The sequence below is a fragment of the Xyrauchen texanus genome, chromosome 23, assembly GCF_025860055.1.
Source record: "Xyrauchen texanus isolate HMW12.3.18 chromosome 23, RBS_HiC_50CHRs, whole genome shotgun sequence".
Classification (NCBI taxonomy): domain Eukaryota; kingdom Metazoa; phylum Chordata; class Actinopteri; order Cypriniformes; family Catostomidae; genus Xyrauchen; species Xyrauchen texanus.
This window is the reverse complement of record NC_068298.1, coordinates 33,210,281-33,236,284: the sequence shown is the minus strand read 5'-3', so window position 1 is coordinate 33,236,284 and position 26,004 is coordinate 33,210,281. Positions and strand designations below refer to the sequence as shown.

Here is a 26,004-nt window from a genome sequence, read left to right as displayed (position 1 = left end):
TGTTCAATCTACTGGTAAAATTTGCATTGCAGAGTGCTGCACAAACCCAAAGCCATTTTAAAATGTTTGTAGCCATGTGGAAATAAAAAGTGCTTATATATGGCCTAAAAAATACATTGGAGAGGCAGTTACTCTGTAAGACTTTTATTATAGGGGACTCTCACAAAGCCTGACCAGAACATGTCTAATTCCTATTTCACATAAAAATTAAATACATAAAAACATTTTAGGACAAGACTGGTCACATTTTCCCCCTCTAATTATAATATAATTTTTCACATTACTGTATGTAAATTATTTATGCATCAGGGCAGTATTTTCTGCACTGCCTTTTATGGATAGCTGACATGTCTTACAGTGTGACATGCTATACTTAAAGTATATCAATAGCATTTGGCTAATTCTTTTATAATTATTATGCATGCCAAAAGGAAACATTTAATTTTCTGATGAGAAATTTGTTGAAGTTGAATTTGAATTTTTCCATGCTCTTAAATATGTCATGAACTAGATATCGCTCTACAGCATTTAAGCATGAGAATTAAAAACGAACAACTTAAAAGTCCTAATAGGTTTCTTTTACCATAGGAAAGGCAAAGGAAGCATGTTCTTCCGTGATTTCACGCTGCTTTGAGGTTTGCGTGGCACATAAACAAGTTGACTGACCTGCAACACATCTATACTGTGCAATGCGTTTAAAGCAGTAATTACTTAAGTCAGTGTAGTAGGAGTATACATCACACATTTATTAGTGAACAACCCTCTCCAATCAGCCACAATAATAATAATAAAAACAAATTGATTGCACTACTCGGTAAAGCAGAACTAGCAACTTTCATTAAAAAAAGTACAAATCTTAAAAATTTCAATCAGTATACAGATGTTTTTATAATACACTATAACTAGTTCTATGTTAAATGCTACAAACAATGATTCCAATGGAATGAAGAAAAAAAAATTATAGCATTAAAGAACCATTTCCTAATATATGCTTTTTTTTTTTTTATTGTTGTTTTCCTCCAAATACAAACATGGCAAAAATGAGGTAACTGTAAATGTGCAAGTACCAAAGCAAAATATCATCCTAACACAGAACACATGCCCCTGCCCTTGTGTTGGCTGGGTAGTCTGGAGTTCAGGCAATGACTGACCCCTAGAGGCCAGGAGGAGAATAGAACAGTAAACAATCCACTATCCCACCACACAGCATGAAATCATTGGTAAACAATCAGTGGCGTCTAAGGAGCAATCAACAAATCACAATCTAAAGAATTTAGCTGCTTATTGGAACACAATTTTCCACCACACAAGCTGTGAGATTATTTATTATTTGAATCACAGAAAGACTACAAGATTCTATTTATCATAACTTATAGTTGTTTTTTTCTTTTTAGTAATTTAGTACAGGTAACACTGAGGTTTTCAAGGAATCTTGGTTACTGTGAAAAATTCCTTTATAAATCTAAACAAGGATATATTAGAAAGAGTCCACAGCCGGTTAACCCAAGCAAAAGTGCTTGCGTGTATATCAACAACTTATTCTTAAACATAACAATTACTGATGCTCAAGGTAGAGAACCATACACAACAGGTACATATATTTTTCAACCATTTTGGTGAGTGATAGCGCTGTGATAGTGCCGTTTATTTTACCCCCACACAACACCTCCAATTTCAGTTTAAGGCAGATGTAACAAATCAGATCGCTTGGGCAGCAAATTAATCTTTTACAAGACACATTTTTGAAACGGTCACCGTCTACCAGCACATACAAGTAAAGCTAAGTCGTTTTTTCTTTTTTTATGGAAACCCCTGTTGATAATGTAATTAACTGCTGTTGACTGTAGTTTGGGTACTAGCACTGCATGCTGTATGAACAGAGACCCATAACAAACTATAGCATTCTCTTATGTGAATGTAGCATTACACCTAAATATAGAATATCTAGCACCTTTTTACTATATGGCTTTCCATTATCTAGATTCCAGTCAAGGGTGTCACTGAGGCAATGATATAGAAGCACATATGTGGTGAGGAGCCAATCACATTTCCCATCTCAAAATCTGCTCACTTACTACAGGCATCAAGCGCAACTCTGTTAATGTCTAATGTCCTATATATATATTGTTTTTGTTCTTTTGCAAGTACAAGCACAATCAAATCTTTTAGTCATTTGGTTCTATTACAAATATGTGCAGTAGAGTGCATGGCAGTTATCAGCTGAGCAAAAGTCCCCTAGACCCAGAACCCATAGCCAAATAGATTTACCTAAAAACCAGTCAGGACCTGGTTAGACATGCATGCATATGGTGCACAATTAAATACTTGCCCACCCCTGACTAGATATCGTTCACTGAAATACAGATTTAATTTGTCATTTTTTTAATTGCTTTGATTTTAACCCTTAAATCATGCAAACACTAAGAATTTGGAAGTGGTCTTGGTAGGACAGTGTGCTAGACACGTTTGCAAATGGGATTACAACCGGTTTGTGTGGTCCAAAAACACAGAAACTGAACGGCTGGAAAACAGGTTTGAGTAACATACACTTAATGATTGGCTGCAGTGACAAAGCCCATTATCACTCAATACAACAAGTAACTTCATTTTTTTTTTTCATTGCATGCCATCTTTAATGGAATAATATTTACTACCATTTTAAAAAATGAATATTAGTTCAGTTGATTACATTTAAAATATGCATGGCCTGAGGAAAACAACCCATAATACCCAAATATATCTCCATGGCATCAAACCCATTTGAAATGGACTGTTTTCCTTTATTTATTTTTAATTACCAAGAGGCCCTGAGAGATTATTCTTTTTTCTATATACTTAAAATATATGCCAGTGAACAGATATGTATACATAGATTACTTATCAAAAGTGTGGATTTAATTCATTACAATGGCTTTTTTTAAACCTGGCACGCAAAAGCAAGATCCTAACATTCTCATTAAATGAGTCCCTTTACCCGAGAAAGCCAGTGTGTATTAAGTTACAAAGACTTTTCAGTGGACAAACGACTCAGGAATATATATATATTTTATATTTAAAAGTCCTATAATTAAAGTACTTAGGGAAAAAAAGTATACCCAAAATAGTTTTCCCCCGAACAAATTGTTCAGGTTTGTTTTTGGAATCGAGTGAACTATGAGTTGAGTGTTTTACAGTGCTTTTTTCTCTATTTAAACAACCCAAACGCTCCGTCTCTGCCATTCCAAATCCTGTTTGGGATATTCGTGGAACGACTACAGTCAACTGGCACACAGGAGAGGGCTTAAAGGGATATTTCACCCAAAAATGAAAATTCTTGCATCAGTGACTCATGTTGCCCCATACCTGTATGACTTTCTTCAGTGGAAAAGTTTAATTTTAGAATGTTAGCTTCAGACGCCATTCACTTTATTATATCTTTTTTACAGTGAAATGAGGAGAAAAAAAAAAAAAGTGAATGGTGACTGAAAAACAAAGTATACCCTAGCCTTAAGTCTCAAGAGTACCATTCTGTAATGCACACGTTTGGGCGCTCAGCCTTTCAAAGTACACTCTTTTGACCACAAGCCTATTTGGACAAATTGAAAGCATGCATGCTTCGACTATTCTGTGATCCTCTACTAGCAGAGTCAACAGCAGGCGCATGTGCCAATGATGCGCAAAGACATAGAAGCTGGGGCAGTCTAAGAAAAAGAGAGACAAAAAAGAAATGACAGTCCGTGCATGGTGCTAATGACAACACTTTCATTGCACGCTGTGCGTAAACCGCATGTAGAAATAATTCTGCCTTTTATGTACTAAAAATAGAAAGTCATATGGGTTTGGAACAACACAAATGATGGCAGCATTTTTGCTTTTTTGGGTAAACTATCTATTTAACTAGAAATACAGAGTGCGTCAACATTCTTTTTGTCTTAAAAACAAGACTATAATTTCAACCTTTCCACCAAGGCTATGCATACAATGTTTTTTTTTTTCTTTCACATCACTTTACACTGTGCACATGGCCTGAGACCTGACAACGGGAAGCAAAATAAAACGCATTAGAAGATGCATTAGTATTCAGACTGAATCCTTCAAAAACTCTCAGAAGATAAAATCAATAAATAACACCACTTAAAATAAAAACATACTTTTAAAAGAGGAACTGAAGATTTAAAGATTAGTAACAGGTTTGTGCTTGTCAAGGTCTTGAGAAGGCAGAGCTAAGATCTTGTAGAGTGTGTATATATATATATTGATTAATTGGCTCATGAATGAGGAAAAAAAGAAAAAGCATAGTGCTCCAGAAACCAGGCAAAAATGTTTCACTTCGGACACTCATTGCACATATTGCTTTCTGCGAGTGTTCCACCCTCTCCCAAAGTCTTTCTGGACAGGCAAGCAATATCTCCTGGCTTCCACTGTAAATGTGAGCAAATTGTAAGATAAAGGCCATTCAATTCCCAAAGCTCTCTGGTTTAGCTTGATGTTCCTCTTTTGTTCTTCGGTTGAAATGCGGTGGATCTTGTTTATTAAAATATTGCTAGTCTAAAAGAACAGTCCATGTATGGCCTGTAAAATGCTTTCCTGCATGTTGCCGTCACCCAGAAGACGACAGCTGAGTGTTGGATCGGGCTGAAGAGGGCCAGTCCAGAACAGATGGGGGTTGTGCAGTACAGTCAGGTGGGAGCTGGCAGAGGCAGTGTGCTGTCCTTGTCCCTGTTTTCATGGGCCAGTCCAATAGCAAAAGCAAAAACTCCACAGCAATGGCTCATCACAGAGCTCACTTCTTTAATGTCTCTATTACTGTGATGAAATTCCAGGTGGAGTTTTCAGATGGAATAGCATCCATCATCAGCAGTCCTTATGTGTATTTTTCCTCATTTTTGTCTTTATCCTCAGGCCTTTGAACTTTAAACCACTGAAAGTCACACCTTCACAATAGCATTCGCAGATAAAAGATAATCAGGATTAAGATATTCAAATGATCAATACATTATTGCAAAACATAGACTATTAACAAGTCCCTCGCGCCCATCACATACACACATGCATCTATGATGGCAATTCAAAAGCAGACTGGCGCTTGTCATTCTTTAGGCTTCCTACAAATTCATCTGAATGCACGGTAAAGCCAAAAAACAACCATAATCCAGGCACACCCCCGCAGTCCCTTACGACACTAAAGCACGATTTTTCATTCTTCATGATCAAACAACAAGAGAATATTCCATTGTGTAAACAAATATGCCAACACAACACGTATTACAGGTTATTTTTTAAATCTGTGAAAAACAAGGGGCATGGAAAAAAAACGTATATATATATATATATATATATAAAAAAAAAGGATCACAATTCCAGAACTCAGAAGTGGCTATATGAGGCAGTAGCTTTTGTGAAACTCACACAATTCCATATAAATTCCAAGATTGCTTATTGTAGAGGCGGGGTTTGGGAGCGGGGTGAGGTGGGTAGATTTGCGCTTGGCTGGAGAACCGGTGTCCATCCCCACTCACAGAACACACTCAAGGATTTGTGCTGCTTTCCAGTGAAGGACAAAAGCCTGAACTCATTCCACATCACGGTGAACTTCAGATGCGTCGGCTCGACAGATTGGACAGGTGCGATTGGTCTGCAAAACATGTTTTCCCATTAATTCCTCCAAACCAGTGCTATGTTCATACTAGTGATGGATGGGCCAGGCATTAATTGGCCATTTTGAGGTTATGGCCATGGGTTAATACTGTGTTTGTTTGGTCGATTATCAACAATGTTTGCTCCCCCTTGCGTCAGTTCCAAAAGCATCGATACCCTTGCCAACGAATAATGCTAATTTATTAATTTCAAATATTTTAGAATTTGTTATTTTTAGTACTTTTCATAAAGATTTGAACTTGGTAACATTAGTTAATGCAATAATTAACCTTCAGTCTAAGAACAAACAATACACTTTTAAAGCTTTTATAACTCCTGGTTAATAGTACAATTATTAAGATAAGACTTGTAAAATTAATCAGGATTCAAGGGCGGATTAAACAAATATTTATGGTGTCCCAAGTGGGTGGCATGAGGATTTTGATGGGTGGCAACACCTAAGCAAGTGCTCATGCATAGTTCTTCTGGATTAAGATATCAAGATTCATTGCAACAAGTACAAGTCACTTTAAATCACTATGAAATTACAAATGCCCATTAATTTGCAATACTGTTGCCTTTTCACAAAAAGAACACACAGCAATAATTTCCTACTGTTTTGCTAACATTAAATTAGATTTAGATTGACATTAAATGCTCCACAGCAAAAAGACATTATCTAATAAATTACAGAAACTAAATGTTCCTTAGTTTGACAGGTGCTAGTTGTCACACTTTTCACTCCAGTAAATATGTCACAGAGTAGATGGAAGGATTATTTTTTTAAAGTCATATATCTGAATAGCCACATTCACGAGTCTTGGCTAAACAAAAAAAAAAAAAAGCTACAGCAATTCAACATTTTCTCTGTTATTGCTTAACACACATTAAATTTTGTCCACACAATAAAAGGTAAGATGTCACAACTGAACCTACCATTAAACCAGTGGCATAGGTTACATTTATACATCCCCAATAGAATGACAAAATATATATACAGTGCCTTGCCAAAGTATTCAGACCCCTGACCAGTTATCTCATATGAATTACAAATGATGAATTGAAATTTCATTTTGTTTGATATTTTATTTTAAAACACTGGAACTCAAAATCAACTATTGTAAGGTGACGTTGGTTTTATGTTGGGAAATATATATAAATAAAAAAAATATTGAAATATCTTGCTTGCATACGTTTTCAACCCCTGTGCTGTGGAAGCTGCCAGGTTACACCAATGAAAGAAATGGCCCTAATGAGGACAAAGTTACTTTACCATTGGCATCCACCTTTGAATCATTAAAGTTGCAATCACATTTTCTGAATAAAAACACCAATTGTTGAAGGATCATTGGTCAGGCTGTGAATCTGAAGGAAAATAAAATTCCACAGAAATTAGCGATAAAGTGATAAAACTGCATAGATTAGGGAAAAGGTACAAAATAATATCCAAATGTTTGGATATTCCAGTGAGCACAGATGGATCAATAATCAGGAAGTGTAAGCTGCACCACACCACCCCAGGCACTGCCAAGAAAAAACTGTCCCTCAAAACTCAGCCAAAAATTAGACTTGTGAGAGAAGCAACAGTTGAGGCCAACAATCACTTTGTAGGAGCTACAGAGTTCTGTGGCTTAATCGGTGGATTAATGGTTCACCAGTTAACCATATCAAGAGCACTGCATAACACTGGCCTGTATGGGAGGGTGGCAAGTAAGAAGCCATTACTCAAAACATACTATCTGAAAGCACGTCTGGAGTTTGCCAGAAAGCATGTGAGTGACCCAGCTGCGATGTGGGAGAAGGTTTTGTGGTCAGATGAGACCAAGATAGAGCTTTTTGGTCAAAACTCAAAGCGCTATGTGTGGCACAAACCTAACACTTCCTATTCCTCAAGATACACCATCCCTACAGTGCAGTATGTTGGTGGCAGCATCATGCTGTGGGGATGCTTCTCATCAGCAGGGAATATGCATTTTGTTAGAATTGAAGGAAGAATGGATGGAGCAAAATATAGGGAAATACTGCGAGAACCTGCTTCAGTCTGCATGAACAACATTGGAGTGACTCAAGAACAAAAAGATAAATGTCCTACAGTGGCCCAGTCAAAGTCCTGATTTCAATCCTATTGAGAATCTGAGACACTATTTGAAACAAGCATCACCCAACCTGGAGAAAATCTGCTGAGAATAATGGGCCAAAATCACTTTGTCACTGTGTGCAAAGCTGGTACATATGTACCTCAAAAGACTTTTGCAGCAAAAGGTGGCTTGACCAAACATTAATGTGTTGTGGTTGAATACTTTTGCAAGCAAGATATTTCAGTTTTTTATTTTTCATAAAAATATTTCCCAATAAAGAATAAAAAGTCACTGTCACAATAACTGATTTTGAATAAAATATCAATCAGAATGAAATTTCAGTGTATCATTTGTAATTCGGTAAAATGCAATAATTTAGCAAGACACTGTGTGAATGTATATGTATATATATTCTAATTTAAGAGGTCAACAAGGTGTTTAAAACAGCATACAAAAACCACTGCTAGAAAAAATACATCCATACTTGCATATAAATACATAAATGTTTGTGTAATGAAACTTTTAACTTAAAACCTTATTGATTCTTCAATACGGGCCATCTTCCCTGTGTGACAATTAGCCCCAGTCTCCCTTTATCAAAATAATCTCTTCAATTATTATATCCTTTTACAAAAATAATTGTAATATTTTATATATATAGAACTGACAATCTAAAGTCAATGCATAGATCACACTTCAAAAGCATCACTGGGGTAGGGGCTGGGCATGGCAGAAACAAAAGACAAAAAGAGAAACAATAATGCTACCTATGCAATCAATAATGACAGGTTATGTAGAGCAGGGGAGTAAAACTCATTTTAAACTGAGGGCCGGATTGGACTAAACGTTACAATAGACAGGCCGAATGTTTTTTGTTAAGCCTAGGTGTACCTATGGATGAAGAGTGCATGCACGGACCATGTCGTTTTAGAGCTGGGGTCGGCAACCTATGACATGCGTGGGGTAATCACTGGCATGCCAGCAACAGTGAGAGAGGAATAGACTATTTTATTTATACAAATTCTGCACCTGCATTCCAATCTACATCTTAATGTAATCCCTCCTCATGATCACGCAGCATGTTTTTATGAGTTGAATGGGAGGCTAAACAAAAAGGTAAAATGTGACGAGACTGCAGTATACCCAACAGACTCGTACAGCGTGTGCAAGCCATTTGCGCAGCATGAGCCAGCAGCGCTTCACCTTTGGTTAATCATGCAAGTAAAGGCACCCACTTTGCTTCGGTCAGGCTGCGGGATGACAGCCAACATTCAGTGTTTCATTTGTTTCTTTTTGCTTTCAGAACAACACAAGTAATAAGGAAATACCATTATTAATCCTTGAGATTTCCAACCCAGAGTCACCGAATAGGGCAAAATAGTTGATCGGCTTGTGATGTGCGAATGGCTTGCACACTTGGCGCGAGTCTTGTCACACTTTAAGTGTTTAGCCTCCCATTCAGCTGATGAAAACAGGCTGTGTGATCATGAGGAAGGATTAAATCAAGACGTAGATAGGAATGCAGGTGCGAAACACTTAATATAAATAAAATATCCTGCTCCTCTCTTGCTGTTGCTTGTGTGCTAGTGATTGATTATAAATGACATTATATAAGAAATATTTAAGATTTGTGATCAGTAATCAAATAAGCAAATGTTTAACATTAACTGCGTTAACTCATTTTGTACAAAAGGACAGGTTTTCTTGGATTAAAGCACTTAAGATTCTCTGTGAAAATTCACATGCAGGATCATGATTATATCATAATCATCAGGTTTTGCACAAAATGTTCACTCAAACTGTTATGCTGATAATATCATTTGTAGTGAAAAAAAAAAAAAAACTAATAGAAAAATGCAAAATAGGAACATTTTCAGAAGTGAACTCACACTTTGGAAAATCACAAACATGAGCATTGTCGGCACAGCCATGGACCAGGAAAATAAAAAAAATGGCACTCCATGTCAAAAGGGTTGCCAACCCCTGTTCTAGAGCTGATAAAGCTGGGACGTATTACCATTGTCCCAGCTGTAATAAGCCGTCGGAAAGCAAACATTAACACAAAGTAATGTCTTAGTAAAAATAAACTGTATAGATCATTTAATTTGCATGTCAACTCCCACATTATATTTGTATTGATATAATATGTATATTAATACATTATACCTATAATAATAATAATAATAATAAATCATTGAAGACTTGGAAACAACTGAGAAATTTACTTTTACCTCTATTTTTCCATGTATCTGTCCATGTTGTCATTATTGTCGTGGTTGAGGAAAAATGAACTGGGTTGCCCTGTGACAGTGTCACTCGCATCCCGTTTCTGATGAAAAACGCGAGTCGCGCAGCATTTGGATTAATAAACTGTTACATAACGTCAGCATCAACTATGATATACATACAATTATATTGAATACATCGGGATACTAAATACTGGGGTGGCAGGTGAGGTGGCACTGCTTTTTCTAAGGGTGGCAGTTGCCATCCGATGCCACCCCGGTACATCCACCCTTGCCAGGATTATACAACATTCAGTTCTGGTCCACGAATCTGACTGGGCGAGTGGCATTACAAGAGTGCTAATATTTAATATAACAGCACTGGGCGCTTCATGATTTGTATCACTCCGCTTCTCTGTGTTCGTGGCTTTCCAAATAGTGGTTGGGATTTTGATATATTGTTAATTTTGTTTTCTTTCACTGATTTATTCAGTGACCATTTCTGGAGATTACATATTTATGCGAGTAGGTGGCGACAAATTAGCATCTTTTATGTTGTTCATCAAAACAATGGAAGTGAACGAGAATGATTCATTCAAAAACACCGATTCGTTTACAAATGAAAGACCACTAGTTCGAAAAACAGTACGAGAGCAGCACAGAGAGTGAGTTGTTTTTAATACTTTGTCTTTTTTTGTAACTATTTTCACTGGTAATTAAGAAATGCATGAACTAATTGGTCAATTTTGGTTTGAGATTTAAGTCATTTAACATTATTTACTTGTTTGTTGAACTGTTGTATAAAAGCAATGGCACTTGCAATCGTGCTGAAGTTTTGTATATGGCTTATATAGTATATGGAACAACAGCACTCTTGCTTGTGTGATATTGCTTAATTATGAAATACTGTTAAATAAAAAGTTTGTTACTTCATGATACCCAGCAAATTCATTTCAACAATGTGATTCTTACCTTTAACCACTTGTCCACACACTTGGCATGAAATTCGTGGTTACAGGGTAATACTCGAAGAAGCTGCCTTGACTCAAAATCACTAAAGCACACAACACACCTGCAAGAAAATCCAAGCAACAGTAACATCAAATATCAGGTCACAATCAAAACTTCCAAGATGAGAGATATCCTATCTAAAATAGATTGGCAGTAACTTGAGAACACTTACAGAGTTTGTTCAGATTGGTGGTTTTCTAAATTGAACCTGTAGGATGGAAGCTGCTCTATATCAGCTTTCGTTAGTCCTCGAGGTTTCGCTTCACCAAGTCTCTCAGCAAGATTTAATAACGCCTAAAAGAGAAAATCACAACAGTGTTTAAAACTTGTACAAAACTCTCAACACAAACCATAATAAGATGCCATGTTTTATGTGAATAGTAGGGCTGTCAACTTAATTAAGGGTGATTATATGAAGAATACAGCATAAAAACAAAGAATGCATTTAATCCCATCAGACCATCAGAAGAATTCAAGCTTAAAGTAGCACCTTGATGTTTTAGCAAATCTATGGCAGTTGGGGGCAGTCAGAGCAACTCCAGCTGTACAGGCGACAACATTTGTGCTCAAAGACAGCTGTTGCGACCACAAAAGAATGCAGGGATACCGAGACGCCTCTTTCAACGTTTCAAACATGACAGCATCCTACAAACTCTTATGACTAGAGACGCTAAAAACTAGCGAGACTTGTTGCAACCAAAGTGAGATGCTCCAAAAGTCTGACACATGAGTCCATAGACCAACAAATGTCACAAACGGAACAGGCCAATAATTGTAGTATCTTCAAAGAAATGGAAGTAAAACAAACAATATTTTGACTTTCAAAGCCACTTTTAGTATTGTCTAAATGCTTTACTGGTTTCACCCACAATACATGTATACATTATATATACATTATATATAATTATTTAAATTGTTCTAAACTATACTAAATTTGTTTGGGGGGGGGCTCTCTCAATAAATATTGATATGTGATTAATTAATTGGCACATTATGTTATTCATTCGATTAACATTGTAATCAACTGACAGCCCTAGTGAAAACCAATTATGGCAATAATAATTTAGGACAAGCCGGTTTATAAAAACAGTGGGCCAAATGCACGTCCCACCAGGTAATGATTCTCTGTTAAGTGTTTACCTCATAGTTCTCCATCTCTACATCATCTACATCCAAGTCCAGACTGATAGCAGGACCCACAGCAGTCGGAGGCACAGGAAGCATTGAGCTGTTAAAAACATATCTTTCACATTCACTCACTGCAAGGATCGCACAACTGTTTGTTTGTTTTTTCATTTAGTTCCTATAGTTGAGAAACATCAAGAAGGCATCATATAACCGTTTTTGTCTGATAATTCTGATTATTCTTTACTTAGAATGTGAAACAATTCTTACAACAAATCCATGTGTTTAATGTGTGTTAATAAGAGTAGAAGAGACTCTTACAGGAAGTAAGGTAGGAATCCAGGGTAGTAGGGTGGTGGAGGGGGTGGGGGAGGCAGAGGCTGCTGTAACCTGTACCTCTGTCCAGTCATACGCCTCGGCAGCATGTGTGGATATGGCTGAAGATAGAAAGACAGGTGAAGGTGAAGTTACTCTTCACTAGAGCTGCACGATAAATCGTTAAAAGATTGCAATCTCGATTCAGAAACCCAAGCGATCTTGTTCCTAATCGACAACGATCCAGCTCTCTTAATGTTCCTATGGCATGCCTTTGTAAGACGGTCAAATGTAATTTTGGAATTTGCTTTGAGACGCATTTTTAAAAGGTAATGTTCTTTTTAACTTGCTATGGCATGAGAAAACAGTGCTCCTGCATGAGATGCTGAATAAATTAGGAAATGCAACAGCCAAAAACATTAGTCTAGTACAGTGGTTCCCAAACTACAGCGTGCTGCAACGACTGGCTAAGGGTGACACGAATTCTCTGTCTGAGAAATCTAAACATTTGTGAGTGCTTGTATCATATCGTGAGGCTATGCTTCATTTCATATTGTGAAATTTGTGTATTGTTACATGCCTACTATGTACTATATAGCTGTCCGTCCGTCCGTCCGTCCGTCCGTCCATCCATCCATCCATCCATCTGCCTAGCCATCTAATTTTATATCCATCTATGGGTCCATCCGTCCATTCATTTATTCATTCTAACACCAAAGTTCGTCCTGACTACCCTTCTTTTTCTAAATATTTTTGAAATTACACAATTTTTAAGTGAATTTGCTCAAGGGAACATGCATGATAGGTGATGAATCAAGCTTTTGGTGCTTTCAATCTTATATCCTTACCAACCCAGTTTTTGAACCAGTAAACCACACTACTAAATCTTTCTTACCACTCCGAAGGGTAGCTCTTGATGGAGGGGCTCTTGGGGGAGGTACTGGAGGGGGACGGATGGGGTCATTGCTGGTGGATGGTGGGCTGGAGGATAAGAGAACGTTCCTAATGGATGCTGGTCTCCTCGCAGATCCACTTCATTCTCCACCCTCTGCAGAGGCTGAACACACAAGAACAACAACAACAAAAAAACAGACTTTACACATCCGTAACAATAACACTTCTATCCGCCTTTAGATTAATGCCATTGTAACTAAAATTTGTCAATTAGACATGACAGTATTCTGCATTGGGGAATATTTTTTTAATTGCCAATTACTTTTCTAGACTTATGGGATTACTAATTATTCTTCTGTCAGAACAGTAATCACATTACTCATTATTTTACATATTGCATTACTTTGCAGCATGTTACACCCAACACTGGGTATAATCAATTGGGAATGTTGCAATACTGGCTGGCTAGCACAGATTTTAGGCGCCGTGTTATTTTAGCCTGCAGTGCTTTGCATTAAAAGGAGATTCATGAGTTATTTGCAACTAGTGTTTACAGCCAAGACATCTGATCTAATTCACAAGGCTGATCTCACTTTCATCTAATAGCACATATCTGGGACCAAAGTCTGGTTTCTACAAAACATGTGGATTTTCTTTTTGAATGAACAAATAAAAGGTGATTTAAGTGAGTAATTTTTCCCATGTTCAAATACTTCTCGTATCCCAACTTAAAACCCAGAGACGACTATAATAATCCACTCACAAGTTGATTCCCCCGAAAAGTGCAAACACTGCGGCACTATTAATAATTTGCTCTGATTGTTAGATAAGCCTGACAATTCCACTTGGCGATGCTAGTGGCGCAGAAATTAAACACTGACAATAAACTTGTCGGCATTGTCATTTGAAATGAAACCTACTAATCACTCCTGGAATAATTTTAGGCAAAATATAAACATATTATAAATATATGGAACAATGAAGTGAAGCTCTTTTTTTTGTCCTGATCTTTGAAGTTATCCAAAAACACATTCAAAATGCAATTCACACAAAAATGTTATTCTATGAGTAACATGTTTTGAATTTCTGAGTTCAGTCATTTTTATATTTTTTCTTGTGCAACCCACATGGAAAAATTTTAAATAAATCAATAAAGGTTTCATTAAACCCTTACAATCTTGAAAAAAGATGTGATGGCATAAGTAGTTTAGAATAACCTTTCTTTATTATTTCTTAAAAAATAAGCAGTAAAACAGTTATAAAATATTATTCATGTTTGAAAAACCCTTGTCCACCAAATCAAGTAACTTTGTGTAACCAACATGCAAGTAGCCATTTTGTTGTCATGTGGCAAAAAACATAAAGGACCCCTTTAGACCCATGTCTAAATATCAGATATATTGACATTTTTATGAAGGCACATTTTTGTTCAGGTCATCATTTAGGTCATTTTGTTCAGAGAATCCCTACAAAAACATCTTCATACATGTCTTTTAAACTAGATTTGTATCATGTCGGACAACCTTATTTGTTAATGTACCACATGCATTACATACATTTATGCATTTGGCAGATGGTTGTATCAAAAGTGACCTGCAGTGGATTGACGATTTAAATTTTAGCTATGTGTGTGTCCTGGGAATCGAACTCATGACCTAAACGTTGCTAGCATCATGCTCTACCAGCTTGAGGAATAAAAAATGTTCACTGTCACTTCAACAACATTGCACTCACCATGCGTGGGTGTTGGGGCTGTAAAGGGACAAACTGATTGAGTTGAGGCAGATGAGGAGGCTGGTGGGGTGGCACTGGAGGACTGGGATGCAGGATAAAATGCTCACTGGAAATCAACGGTGGAAATGCCTGATAGGGCACCGGCAGATGCTGCATGGTGCAAGCTTGAATGAGCTGCAGGCAAAAAAAGAAAGATACACAAAGAATATTAGTCACTTTATTCATAAATGCACTCAAAGTTGGTACGTATGAGCATTTGGTCGCTGCTTAGAACAGAAAACAATCTGTTATGCACCTCAAATAAATATGCCAAACTAGTTAGATACAATAATATATAGCATATTTCCAATATTCCACAAATGCGTTTTAGCAATCCACTGAGAATTTTTCATTCAACAGCATTTCAAAGGCATTAGTATAAAAAGACTTTAGACTGTTGCAGATATCACTGACTAAAGAGCATAAGGTCTGGTCTACATTTCCACTTATTCTGGCCAAGAACTGCCCACTTAGACAGGAAGCACAATCTGTCTGACCTGTAAAGTGATCAATATACCCCAATAATAGACTGTGTATATAATAATACTACTACATCTAAAGAGTTTCAGTACAGTGTGTGGAAAGTCACTGTACAAAACAGCACAGCACATCAAATACAATGTACACACTATTTCACAGACTTAACTTAAAAAACAAAGCAGAATATAAAGTTCTGCTCATTGAAATCTACTTGCCTGGCAAACTCTGGCAAATTCTCAGATTCATTTTTCCTAGAAGGCGCTCACTGTATCAAATCAGTTCTTTGTAAACAACTCTGTGTCAAGGCTTAATTTCTAGTATTTGTGCTTACTAGATTGAGAGTTCTTTTCAGTTTTGTGTGCAATATGCATTAGATGGTCAGTGAACAAACTGTAATTGGTCTGTGGGAGTTCTGTCTGAGGTGGAAACTCCTGTACATATACTATAGACACTTGATTAGATTAAGTGTCTATGAAGCAAACAGGACTGAAAGCACATTTAGCAGTCTCAATTCAAGACACTTGAACTGTACATCACTATGGCCACCTGAAAAATACAGAGGTGGGTATGTTGACAAATGCAATGAGTTGATCAAATTTGTAGAAACCGAACTTATAATCTCTAATACCCATCTCAAAGATCATCTACTCCAAATGCTTATTAATGTGCTGTTAGAATGCCAAAAATAGTGTTTAAAAAGGGTTTTGCACATGACCCCTTGAAAAATGCATTCAAAATCTATAATTGCATGATAATCAAATTGTGAAATGCAGCTTTGAATCAATGCCTCACATGTATGCATGAGACGGATGTACAGAACATACAATTATAATTTAATAGCTTTGGCTAGGAGGACAGGTGGGCATAATGACTGCCTGGAACACGCACACACACACATCAGGCAGATGTAAAGCTGGAGCGATGGGACATGTTAGGTGTGCTCTACACAAACTTCCACACATTCCAGCTCTTCCTTTTCAAACTCACTGGAGGAGGAAGGCAGCAGAGCAGAGAGAGCTGTCCGCTGAACATTACCGAGCATGCTGGGAGCTGCTGAGCATTGCAGGCTGGAATAGGTTGCCCGGTGTGGATGGGAAAGCCGTGGGTTGTCACCGTAGTAACTGTATAGGATATTGGAACTGATCCTTGATGCATCTTGAAGGACAAAACAAAAAAATTAATGTTACTTGTTAAAATCACTTGACATAAAACAATTACAATATGTTTATTTCCAGGTATAAATTAGATTCTGAAACCCAGATTTTCAATGTAGACTCTTTAATATCAGGGTCAAAACACACAATGATACATTTGCTGTGATGAATGAACATCCACGTGTTTTAGTTAATACCTGTTCATGAAGATCCACCATGATGGAGCTCTGTTGGGGAGGTTGTGTGGCAGTATGCAGCATGCGTGGAGGTGCACTGGAATGGCTATATTGCCTGGACTCATCTAAGGGAATCTGCTGATGCTGGGTGAAGACCATGTGGTGGAAGTTCTCATCCTGATGCAGGGAACTGTGCACAGCAGGTCTATCTTGTTGCCCCCACTGACGTCGTACTGGAGGACTAGGACATGTACAAACAAATAATGTAAAAATTGTAAGCAGTCATTTAGCTGACACTTTTTTTCCAAAGCGACCCCAGTACAGAAACAATCCACCTGAAATAAGTCGGTTAATTGCTTTGGTCAAAGGCACAGTGAAGATAGATCATGGATTGCCCCTTGTGGGTCTTGCACCTACACCCTTCCATTTAACAGCCCAGATTCTTATCCACTAGGCCAACATTCCTAAAACAATGCACAGTGATTGCTCCATACGTGATTTGACCTCAACACCTTCCACTTATCAGCCCAAATTTTTTTACCACTAGACCACACCACCTCCAATAATGGATTGTCAACAAGAAATATGTCCATAACTTATAATACAATGGTGTTATTCCATGGATTGCTCCTTGCAGGGGGTTAAACCTACAACCTTCTGGTTACAGGCCAGATCTTTTAACCACTAGGCCACACCACCTCCAATTATAGATTGCAAATTCATTTTGCAGAAAGCATATAAAGTGAGGGAACGATATGTGCATCAAAGTGAACACAATGGGTGTCTCACCTTCTCCTGAGGTGCAGAGGGGTGATGCAAGGCTCCCCGATGACCCTCCTCTGGTTTAATAGGGCTGTTGATGGCCGCCTACTCACTGCTACTTCCCATGGTCGCATTTGTGATGTCGTACAAATGAGACACACTTGGGGTTGGGGACCAGTAGTGCAAGAGGCACTTGTGTCTAAAAGCCTCAGATTGTCGTAACTGTGCAAAACACAAAGAGGTTTTGTGGGTTTGTAATGCAGAGAAAGACAAATACAACATTTTCAGAGTAATAGTAAAAAAAAAAAATATTATATAGGAAAATACATGAAAAACATTTGATGAAGCAATAGAGGAAAGGATGAATTACTCCTAGTCAGTTTATTTCTGGATTAACATCTTTATTTAAACCCAGGGTTAAGCAACATTTCACTTTTTTGCACTGCTCTAAACCTAGGTTATGAAGCACTACTCTGTTGCTGGTCTAAATTGCGTTTCAAAGATATACAGTGTGAATTACTGACCCAGGATAAATTATGAACAGTGTAATACACACAGAAAGATAACAAGGGTTGTTAACAAACTGACCCTAGATTACAGGGTTTATTCCACAATGACCACTAAATTTCCAGTAGTTAATGATTCTTAGTTGAGGACTTAAGATGATTATTTATATCTTCAGTTTAGTGTGTCAATAAGAAATATAAATATTCAGACTTACAAACATTACATTTGCAAATAGAAAATATTAGAATAGAAGAACAGGGAGCCCTGCAACAGATGTCATGGTCCCCACAAAGCCCCCCACTGAACATCGAGTCAGTCTGAGATTACATGATGAGACAGAAGCAATTGAGACACGTTAAATAGACTGAAGAACTGTGGTGAATTCTCCAAGAAGTTGGAACATCCTATCTGCCAACAACCAAGAAAAACTGTGTCCAGGTGTATCTAGGATAATTGGTGTTGTTTTAAAGGCAAAGCTGGTCACACCGAATATTGATTTAGATTGTTTTTACGTTTACTGGACTTTGTATGACATTAAGTGATAAATTAATACTATTTATGTAATAATTTTAAGACATCTTCACTACGCAACATTTTTCACAAGTGCCTAAAACTTTTGCACAGGACTGTATATATCTATATATCTATATATCTATATATCTATATATATGATTTCTGTATGGATTTTCCATGGTTCATGGAACATAATAAAATTGTCTGGGCAGTTTTGAAACAAATGTAAAATGCCCATGAAATCAACCATGCAATGATCTTAAAGCAATGCACTAACATTAGCCTCACCAAGCTGTTCACTAGTAGTTCACTAGTATGACGTTGGATATTTCGACGATGTCTTACAAAGACCCCGACGCCACTTGAAAACAGAAGATGATAGACAATATTGGGAAACTGCAAAAACATGGATCTGGAAAGTCGCCAAATATATTAAACAGTGGCCTGGGTGTGAAACTAGCCAGGGCTGTAGCAAAGTATTCTGGGCCTCCTGACAGTATTGCTCAAGGCCCCTTTCCTATTAAAAAAAACACAGTTTAGAATTTGTCTAGAATCGTTACCACATTTAACCCCACTAGCTACTTCATGAAACTAGCTCCTGCCACATGCAACGCTGTTGAATCCAGTTCTCAAGTTCCTCGTCCAAATGTAATTTTGCTCATCTAACTGCAACAGGCGGGAGACCAGTCTCGGAGTGACACACGACAAGAAATGCTTTTAGTCACAAAGACATGTGCTTGAAGAAACACACTTTATTATTTTTTAAGAACAGACATAAGAAATGCCGTCGCTGTTTGTTCAGAGGAGTGCAGCATGAGCCTGTCTCGTGGAACAAGCACATGTTAAGACTTTTCACTCTTTTTTTTTCTCTGTTTTATTCATCTGAAAACTGTTTGCAAGAATAATGTTGCCTATGAGAATGCTGCAAATGATCTCAGATCATCTCAGGAGGTGCTGTGAGTTTAATTCACTTTATTTCCTCAGGGCATGCATTGCAGATTCTGTGATGCAAATGGACCCGTTGGAGACTGTCAATGTTTAGATTTGGGGAGGTGGTTAAATAAGATTTTTTTTTTATCACTTCGTTATTTTATTGCTTTTTTCCCTCCATTTAGTTTAAATGTATTTTATGTTTTTCGTGTTTAAATAAATTAATTCAAATAAATTCACAGACACTCGGCAGGGGGATTGGCGATGTAATCAGATATCGCAATATTTTTAAGATTTAACTTTAAAAATATTTTTCTATTCACTAGTGAATTTCTCTATAGCCTGTGCCATTGGTTCAATACAAGTCTAAATCTTATTAGTATAACAGAAAGGCTGTGTGGCTTGCAAAACCAAATTTCTAAGCCATTTCTACATCATTTACGTCACAATATATAAGTCAGAAAACATAAAAGGCCGTGATCATGGAAAAAAAGGTACAATGAATAAAGAAAATGTAGCACTTTTGTTAGCATACTTTTTAAACACTCACTCTTATCACAATCGGTGGAATATGTAATAGTGTGTACATCTCTGAGAGCAAGCATAAAGTTTCCAACATAACCATTACATTATGATACTTTACATTATTGAAAAGCGCAGTGTCATATTTATCAATATTATCTTAACAAATATCACCAAATGTTGACAAACTGGAAAAGGTAAACCATATTTAAGGGAAAGACAGAGCAGATTTTCCCCAAAGAGGGGGAAGCTGTAACTTCAACAACAAAAGCGTGGAGTGCCATGTGCTCAGACATAGACAAAGCAACAACAAAGGAGCGCCACCAAACCCAGCGTGCTTCCTTTCCCGTAAAATAATAATTTAAAGGGACTAGCCGGTGTGATTACAACACGCTTTATAATTAATACGACGGGAGTGAACATTTCCCGTGTTTAAGCCACTTCAATGTGTCATTGTGGCCCAGCAGCGCACAACAACAATAGCACAAAAGAGTCGCGAGGCCGAAGTTTTGCATGGGTTTGGAGCTCGTGCAAACATCCGCAGTTGCGCTCGTGCGTTTGTAAACACAATTTCTCGGTTGCACTGAGCTTGTGTGTTGAACAAAAACGAATCTCGTGCACTTCTCAAGTCCTTATCTGCTATCGCTGTTAGCACATAGCCTGAGCAGACCATCCCAAAGCTCTAAACAGGAAATGCAGGGATGCACCCCAAACAAAAGGAACACTGCCTGGTTTTGCCAGATATGGGCCGTTTGGACGTCTTAAATGCAATGTCGAGAGATCAGAGTGTTTACAGTTGCATTTAAGGCGACATCCGACAGCTCTGGGTCCACCGAGCAGCCTTTAAAGTGTAAACGTACCAGCCGAGCTTACTTGTTTTCAATGGCGCGTGAGTTTCCGAACCGTCCACGCGATGAATGTTGGCGAGCGAGGTAAAGTTAGTTTTAAGTTCGACATTCGTTGGATATTCGGTTTCTCTTGCCCGCGCTCTCTTCAGTCGACAATCTTACAAATATGTCATTATCACACTTGGTTTATAGGGTGTATGACTATACTACATGGGCATAAAAATGTACTCCGAACAGTCAACGCTTGGTGTGGCAGCAAAATTATGCTTGAAAATGCTCCGATGCGCTTTGATGGTGACGTAAGGGACCGTCTGAAAACTCCACCCACAACGATAAAACATAGGAGGTCTCCACTCATTCATATGGAAGCCGGTTTCCATACATTCATTCAATTGACCTGCAAGTTATAAATGAGAAAAAGTAAAATACATTTTCACATTCAGAATTGTTGTATTAACTTCCCAGAAGATAGAATGACTTACTACAGGTGAAATGATTACATTATGATCAATTATATGAGTATTAATAGTAATCAATTATTTAAGAAAAATATTCACTAAAATTTCCCATAATTATATTTTCACATTCTAAAGGTTGTAGTAACTTCCAAGAGGATAGTCAGACTTACGACAGGTGAAATTATTACAGCATGATTAATCATATGAGTACAGTAATCAATTATTTAAGAACAATATTCACTAGTAGTGAAAATGACAGAGAATTAAACATTAAGCATGATAGTTCCTTGTGTAGTCTCTGATATGGGGAAGTATTTGGTCACCAGGTAAATGTGCCATTTATCAGACAAGGATGAGGCAGCCGACAACACAGGCATGTAAATTATCATTCAACAAGATTCAACCCATCTAATGAATTATTCCGTCTATAAGCTTGTATTCATGGCAAAGCACAAGATAAACATAATCTTAAATCAATTCAATCAGCATTTAAAGGATCACAAGAGATCCCCTATTGTCCCACTAAGTGTCAAATAAACATCACTAAACAAACCGCTAATTAAAAAAAAATAATTATCTTCTCTTTGAACTTCTCATTACTCATCTTATTCGAAAGGGAAATTGTGGTCCTCTTTTTTGACCCTCCCTTGCATTTATGTTTCATAACATTAATAGAACTATTGAAACTATTAATAATTCTTCAACAGCAAGTTGAATTTCGTTGAATCAAAAAAGGCAGAAAACAAACTGAGACAAGAATACACATTTGTTTAAAGTGTGATGTCTACAAAATTGCTTGGCACAATTCACTCACTGCTGCAAACAAGTAATTTCTTTATTACATTCTTTATAACAACACATTTTATTGATATTCTTGTACATGTACTGTCTAAATTTCTGTTAACAGTTTGGCCTATAGTTGCAAATAATGTAAATTAAATCATCATCTTCAAATTTGGAGATATACATAGAATACATTCATAGTTGTTACAATAGTTTACCAATAAGGAAAAATAGACTCCACTGGTTTAATCCATGTCTTCAGAAGTGATACGAAAAGTGTGGGTGAGAAATAGATCAATATTTAAGTCCTACTTTTTACTATAAATTCTCCTCCATGCTCAGTCAGTCTCCACTTTCACTTTCACAATCTTCATGCATATTGCCCCCTACTTTCAAGCAAAAAAAAAAAAACTTACATTTTGATCTGTTTCTCAATCACACCTATCATATCTCTTCTGTAAATATGGATTGAAAAACTGGAGTCATATGGATTACTTTTATGATGCCTTTATGTGCTTTTTGGGGCTTCAAAATTTTGGTGCCCATTCACTTGCGTTGTATGGACCTACTTCATTTGTGTTACGCAGAAGAAAGAAAGTCATACAGATCTGGGATGGCATGAGGGGGCGTAAAGAATTTTCCTTTTTGGGTGAGCAAATCCTTTAAGTTTAGTCAGTTAAAATTTTGTGCTTTTGGGATGCTACAAGCAAATCTCATGTAATAAATTAAAGTTGAGATCAGGGCTGGAGCAAACTACTATTTGCAGAAGAAAGTTCTTCTATATTCTCCCTGAACTTCTGATTATTCATCTTGCTCGAAAGGTAACTTGTGACCCTCTTAAAATTTCGACCCCCTCATTACATTAATTTAACTATTAAGATTATGATATTAACTATCCTTAAGGAACAAAAGCTGTGCCATTTATGATTGTGTTGAATCACCAAAAGCAGCGAACAAACAGAACCAAGATTTCACATTGTGATTTGAAGTGATATCTTCAAAGGTGCTTGTAGGACTTCACTAAATCACTGCAGCGAGCAAGTGTTTTCATTATTAGTTTCTTTAATAACACCATATTCTATAGATCTTAGATCTATTTTGTTATTTTGATTCTATTACAAATATAGTATTGTATTTATTTTAGAGTTATTGTATCATTTTACATTTTAACTAATACAAATGAATTTACTATTAAACTATTATTAACTTGTGTTGCAACTAATTAGAATTAAATGATATTATATTAATAAAAAATAACTCATAAATCAATGAACTCATCTTATTAACTTAATTATTAACATACATTAATAACAAATATAATTAACTTAAGCAAATTACCTTTTTAAAGTTGCACTCATTAATTTTTCCACATTTAAAAAGTGTTTCTTCTGAATAAATAAATTGCAATTTTGAAACATTTGTATGTATAATTACCACTCAAGTGGGATGAAGAAAAATAATACTGATTGCACCTTTAACCATCATACTTAGGTTTTTATTATTATTATTTATTATTATTGTTTTCTATTTGAATGTGCACATAGGCCTTCATGGAGTTTTACAGTGTTACCACTGATAAAGAAGATTAAAATAGTTATGATTCTTTAGAATAGAATAGATACATTTTGTTAAATGTGTGTGTGTGTGTGTGTGTGTGGGGGGGCATGTTTATGTGGTTTAAATGACTTTTTTTAGGTTACAAACTGGTTATTACAAGGGTATTATGCTATAAATGTGGTTTATGAGGACATTTCTAGTGTCCCCATAATTCAAATCGCTAAAAAAAAAAACATTAAATAACATATTTGTCAATGTTTTATTGAAAATGTAAAAATGCAGAACGTTTTTTGTGAGGGTTAGGTTTAGGGGTTGTGTTGGGTTTAGGGGATAGAATCTATAGTTCATACAGAATAAAAATCATTGTGTCTATGGAGAGTCCTCATAATGATAGCTGCACCAACATGTGTGTGTGTGTGTGTGTGTGACTTTATTTTATATGTAAATACCATTGTGCATGTGTGACTGTGTTGTGGTATGTTCATATTGTATAGGCTGTTTGCTCACTTTGAAGCACTTGGTAAACATTATTTTTAAAAGATGATAAAATGCATGCTTTTATTATATTAGTATTATTACACAACGTGAAAATACGAAAAAGAGAGATGAGCATCTGAACTCTAGTTGCCTCCAGCAGCAGCAGCAGCAGCTCTCATCCGCCTCTCCATCAGAGACAGTGTCACAGCCAGTCTGTTACATAAACCTTGCGCCAAATGGCGAGCCGGCCAGAATCAAACTGATACAAGACTGTTCACTGAGGGGCGATCAAAGCAATACATTATGTGTCCAATGCATTTTAAAATTGATAAACTTTAAAATCGCAAAAAATACTGCGATATATTTCTCGGGGAAATACAGCACTGTAGCTAGTGCAGGAAGCAGACTACCAGAAGTATGGGTCCGGCCACTATGAAGCATTTCTATTCTATATAAATTGAATGCTCAGAAATACAATTATAATTTAATTAGGGACTAAAATAAAAAAAGGACAGAGGAACTATTTTTCTGCAGCAATTTCAAAAGGGCCTCTCGTCTAGTTTCACCTGCAGAGAAAACACCGCAATGTAACCTTTCTTCGTTGAAAATCACTCAAATATTTCAGATCGGATTGAAACATGCGATGCGCGTGCATAAAATCACGCACATCACATGTAAGAAAAGCGCCGGGGACGCAAACCCGCGTCCCATCCATCCGTGCACTTCCAATCCAATGTAAACATTACAGCATTACAGCAACAAAACAAGGAGGGGCTCCGGGCTTAGGGGGACAATCTACAGAAACACACCGAAATATATGTGCGATGGAATGCAAGACCACGAAAAGCCCCTGAAAACCACGCAATCCACTCAAGACAGAGGCGCGCGTTACCTGATAGTTAATTTGCGAGCATCTCAGTCGCTGACATTTCTCCTTGTAATCCTTCAGATCTCTCCCATATTCCGTGCGGCGGCATGATCATCAGCTGTTCCTGTTAATGGAACATTCCGTGGATTTCACCACTGACGTGGGAAATAGGTACAAACAGTCGGTCGCGCGATCAAAAAAAAGCCAGAATACGGCATTGCTCTCCGCGTCTTGCGCACAACAATCGCCACCTGAAAGCATCACACTTTCCCGAATTCACTGCACTCAGTTGAACCCGTTCACATCCGCCGTCTATTTGCGTGGGTTTTGTGACATACCCCTATGAACCCGCTGTCTTGCTCTACCGTAATCATTGTAAGAGCTTGTCTCCGTAAACTCCCAATGTCACGTCTCGGTTATCAAGATCACAGGGCTACGGTTGTCATTGTGGCGTTGCATCTGTATCCTAATATCCTATTCTTCACTTTGAATTAAACTAATTAAAGCCGACATTATGGCATGCATATGGAGTATTTTGATATATATATATATATATATATATATATATATATATATATATATATATATATATATATATATATATATATATAGCCTATATATTTTACAGTATACATGCACTGCACATACACTATAATGCACTGTATGTTCTTAATAAACCTGTCTGTAGCTGTGAGGGAAGGATGCGTCATGGATGATCAATTTGATTCTTTGCTTCTGCCATGGAAAAACTAATGAGGGTCACATTACGTAAACGGCAGTCTGTGAGTAGAGTGTTTTGCTTTGTCTCTCTCTATTGGCCAGAAGAGGAACCGCAGAAACTGACATGAAACAGACGGGATGCACGTCATCCTGAAAATAATAATAACAATAATAATAAAATAATCTATATATAACATCATTCTATCCTTGTT

At 37.0% G+C, this 26,004-nt stretch overlaps 1 protein-coding gene across 4 annotated transcripts; it reads right to left on the bottom strand.

Annotated features, from left to right (window-relative positions):
- Positions 1-118: 118 nt before the first annotated feature.
- Positions 119-25,366, bottom strand: LOC127617306 (RING finger protein 44-like). Of its 4 annotated transcripts, none has more exons than XM_052089274.1 (11): positions 25,097-25,366; positions 17,637-17,831; positions 16,869-17,088; positions 16,505-16,672; positions 14,999-15,172; positions 13,266-13,427; positions 12,377-12,492; positions 12,071-12,158; positions 11,103-11,224; positions 10,892-10,991; positions 119-5,614 (listed from the first exon to the last, which is right to left on the bottom strand). In XM_052089274.1, exons 2-11 carry the CDS (start codon positions 17,741-17,743, stop codon positions 5,552-5,554), a joined length of 1,320 nt encoding a protein of 439 aa, XP_051945234.1. In that variant the 5' UTR covers positions 17,744-17,831; positions 25,097-25,366; the 3' UTR covers positions 119-5,551. The 4 variants fall into 4 exon arrangements, with proteins under 4 accessions (XP_051945234.1, XP_051945235.1, XP_051945233.1 ...); XM_052089275.1 differs by lacking the exon at positions 25,097-25,366 and adding an exon at positions 20,942-21,171; XM_052089273.1 differs by lacking the exon at positions 25,097-25,366 and adding an exon at positions 20,955-21,171.
- Between the last annotated feature and the right edge of the window lie 638 nt (positions 25,367-26,004).

What these genes read in the sequence shown, in the direction of transcription:
- LOC127617306 (XM_052089274.1), bottom strand. Translation starts at nt 17,743, where the DNA reads ATGCGACCATGGGAAGTAGCAGTGAGTAGGCGGCCATCAACAGCCCTA. An exon ending in AAGAGCTACCCTTCGGAGTG is followed by an intron (nt 12,493 to 13,265) that starts GTAAGAAAGATT and finishes TTCTATCTTCAG; the next exon opens with CCATATCCACACATGCTGCC. An exon ending in TAGAGATGGAGAACTATGAG is followed by an intron (nt 11,225 to 12,070) that starts GTAAACACTTAA and finishes TTTCTCTTTTAG; the next exon opens with GCGTTATTAAATCTTGCTGA.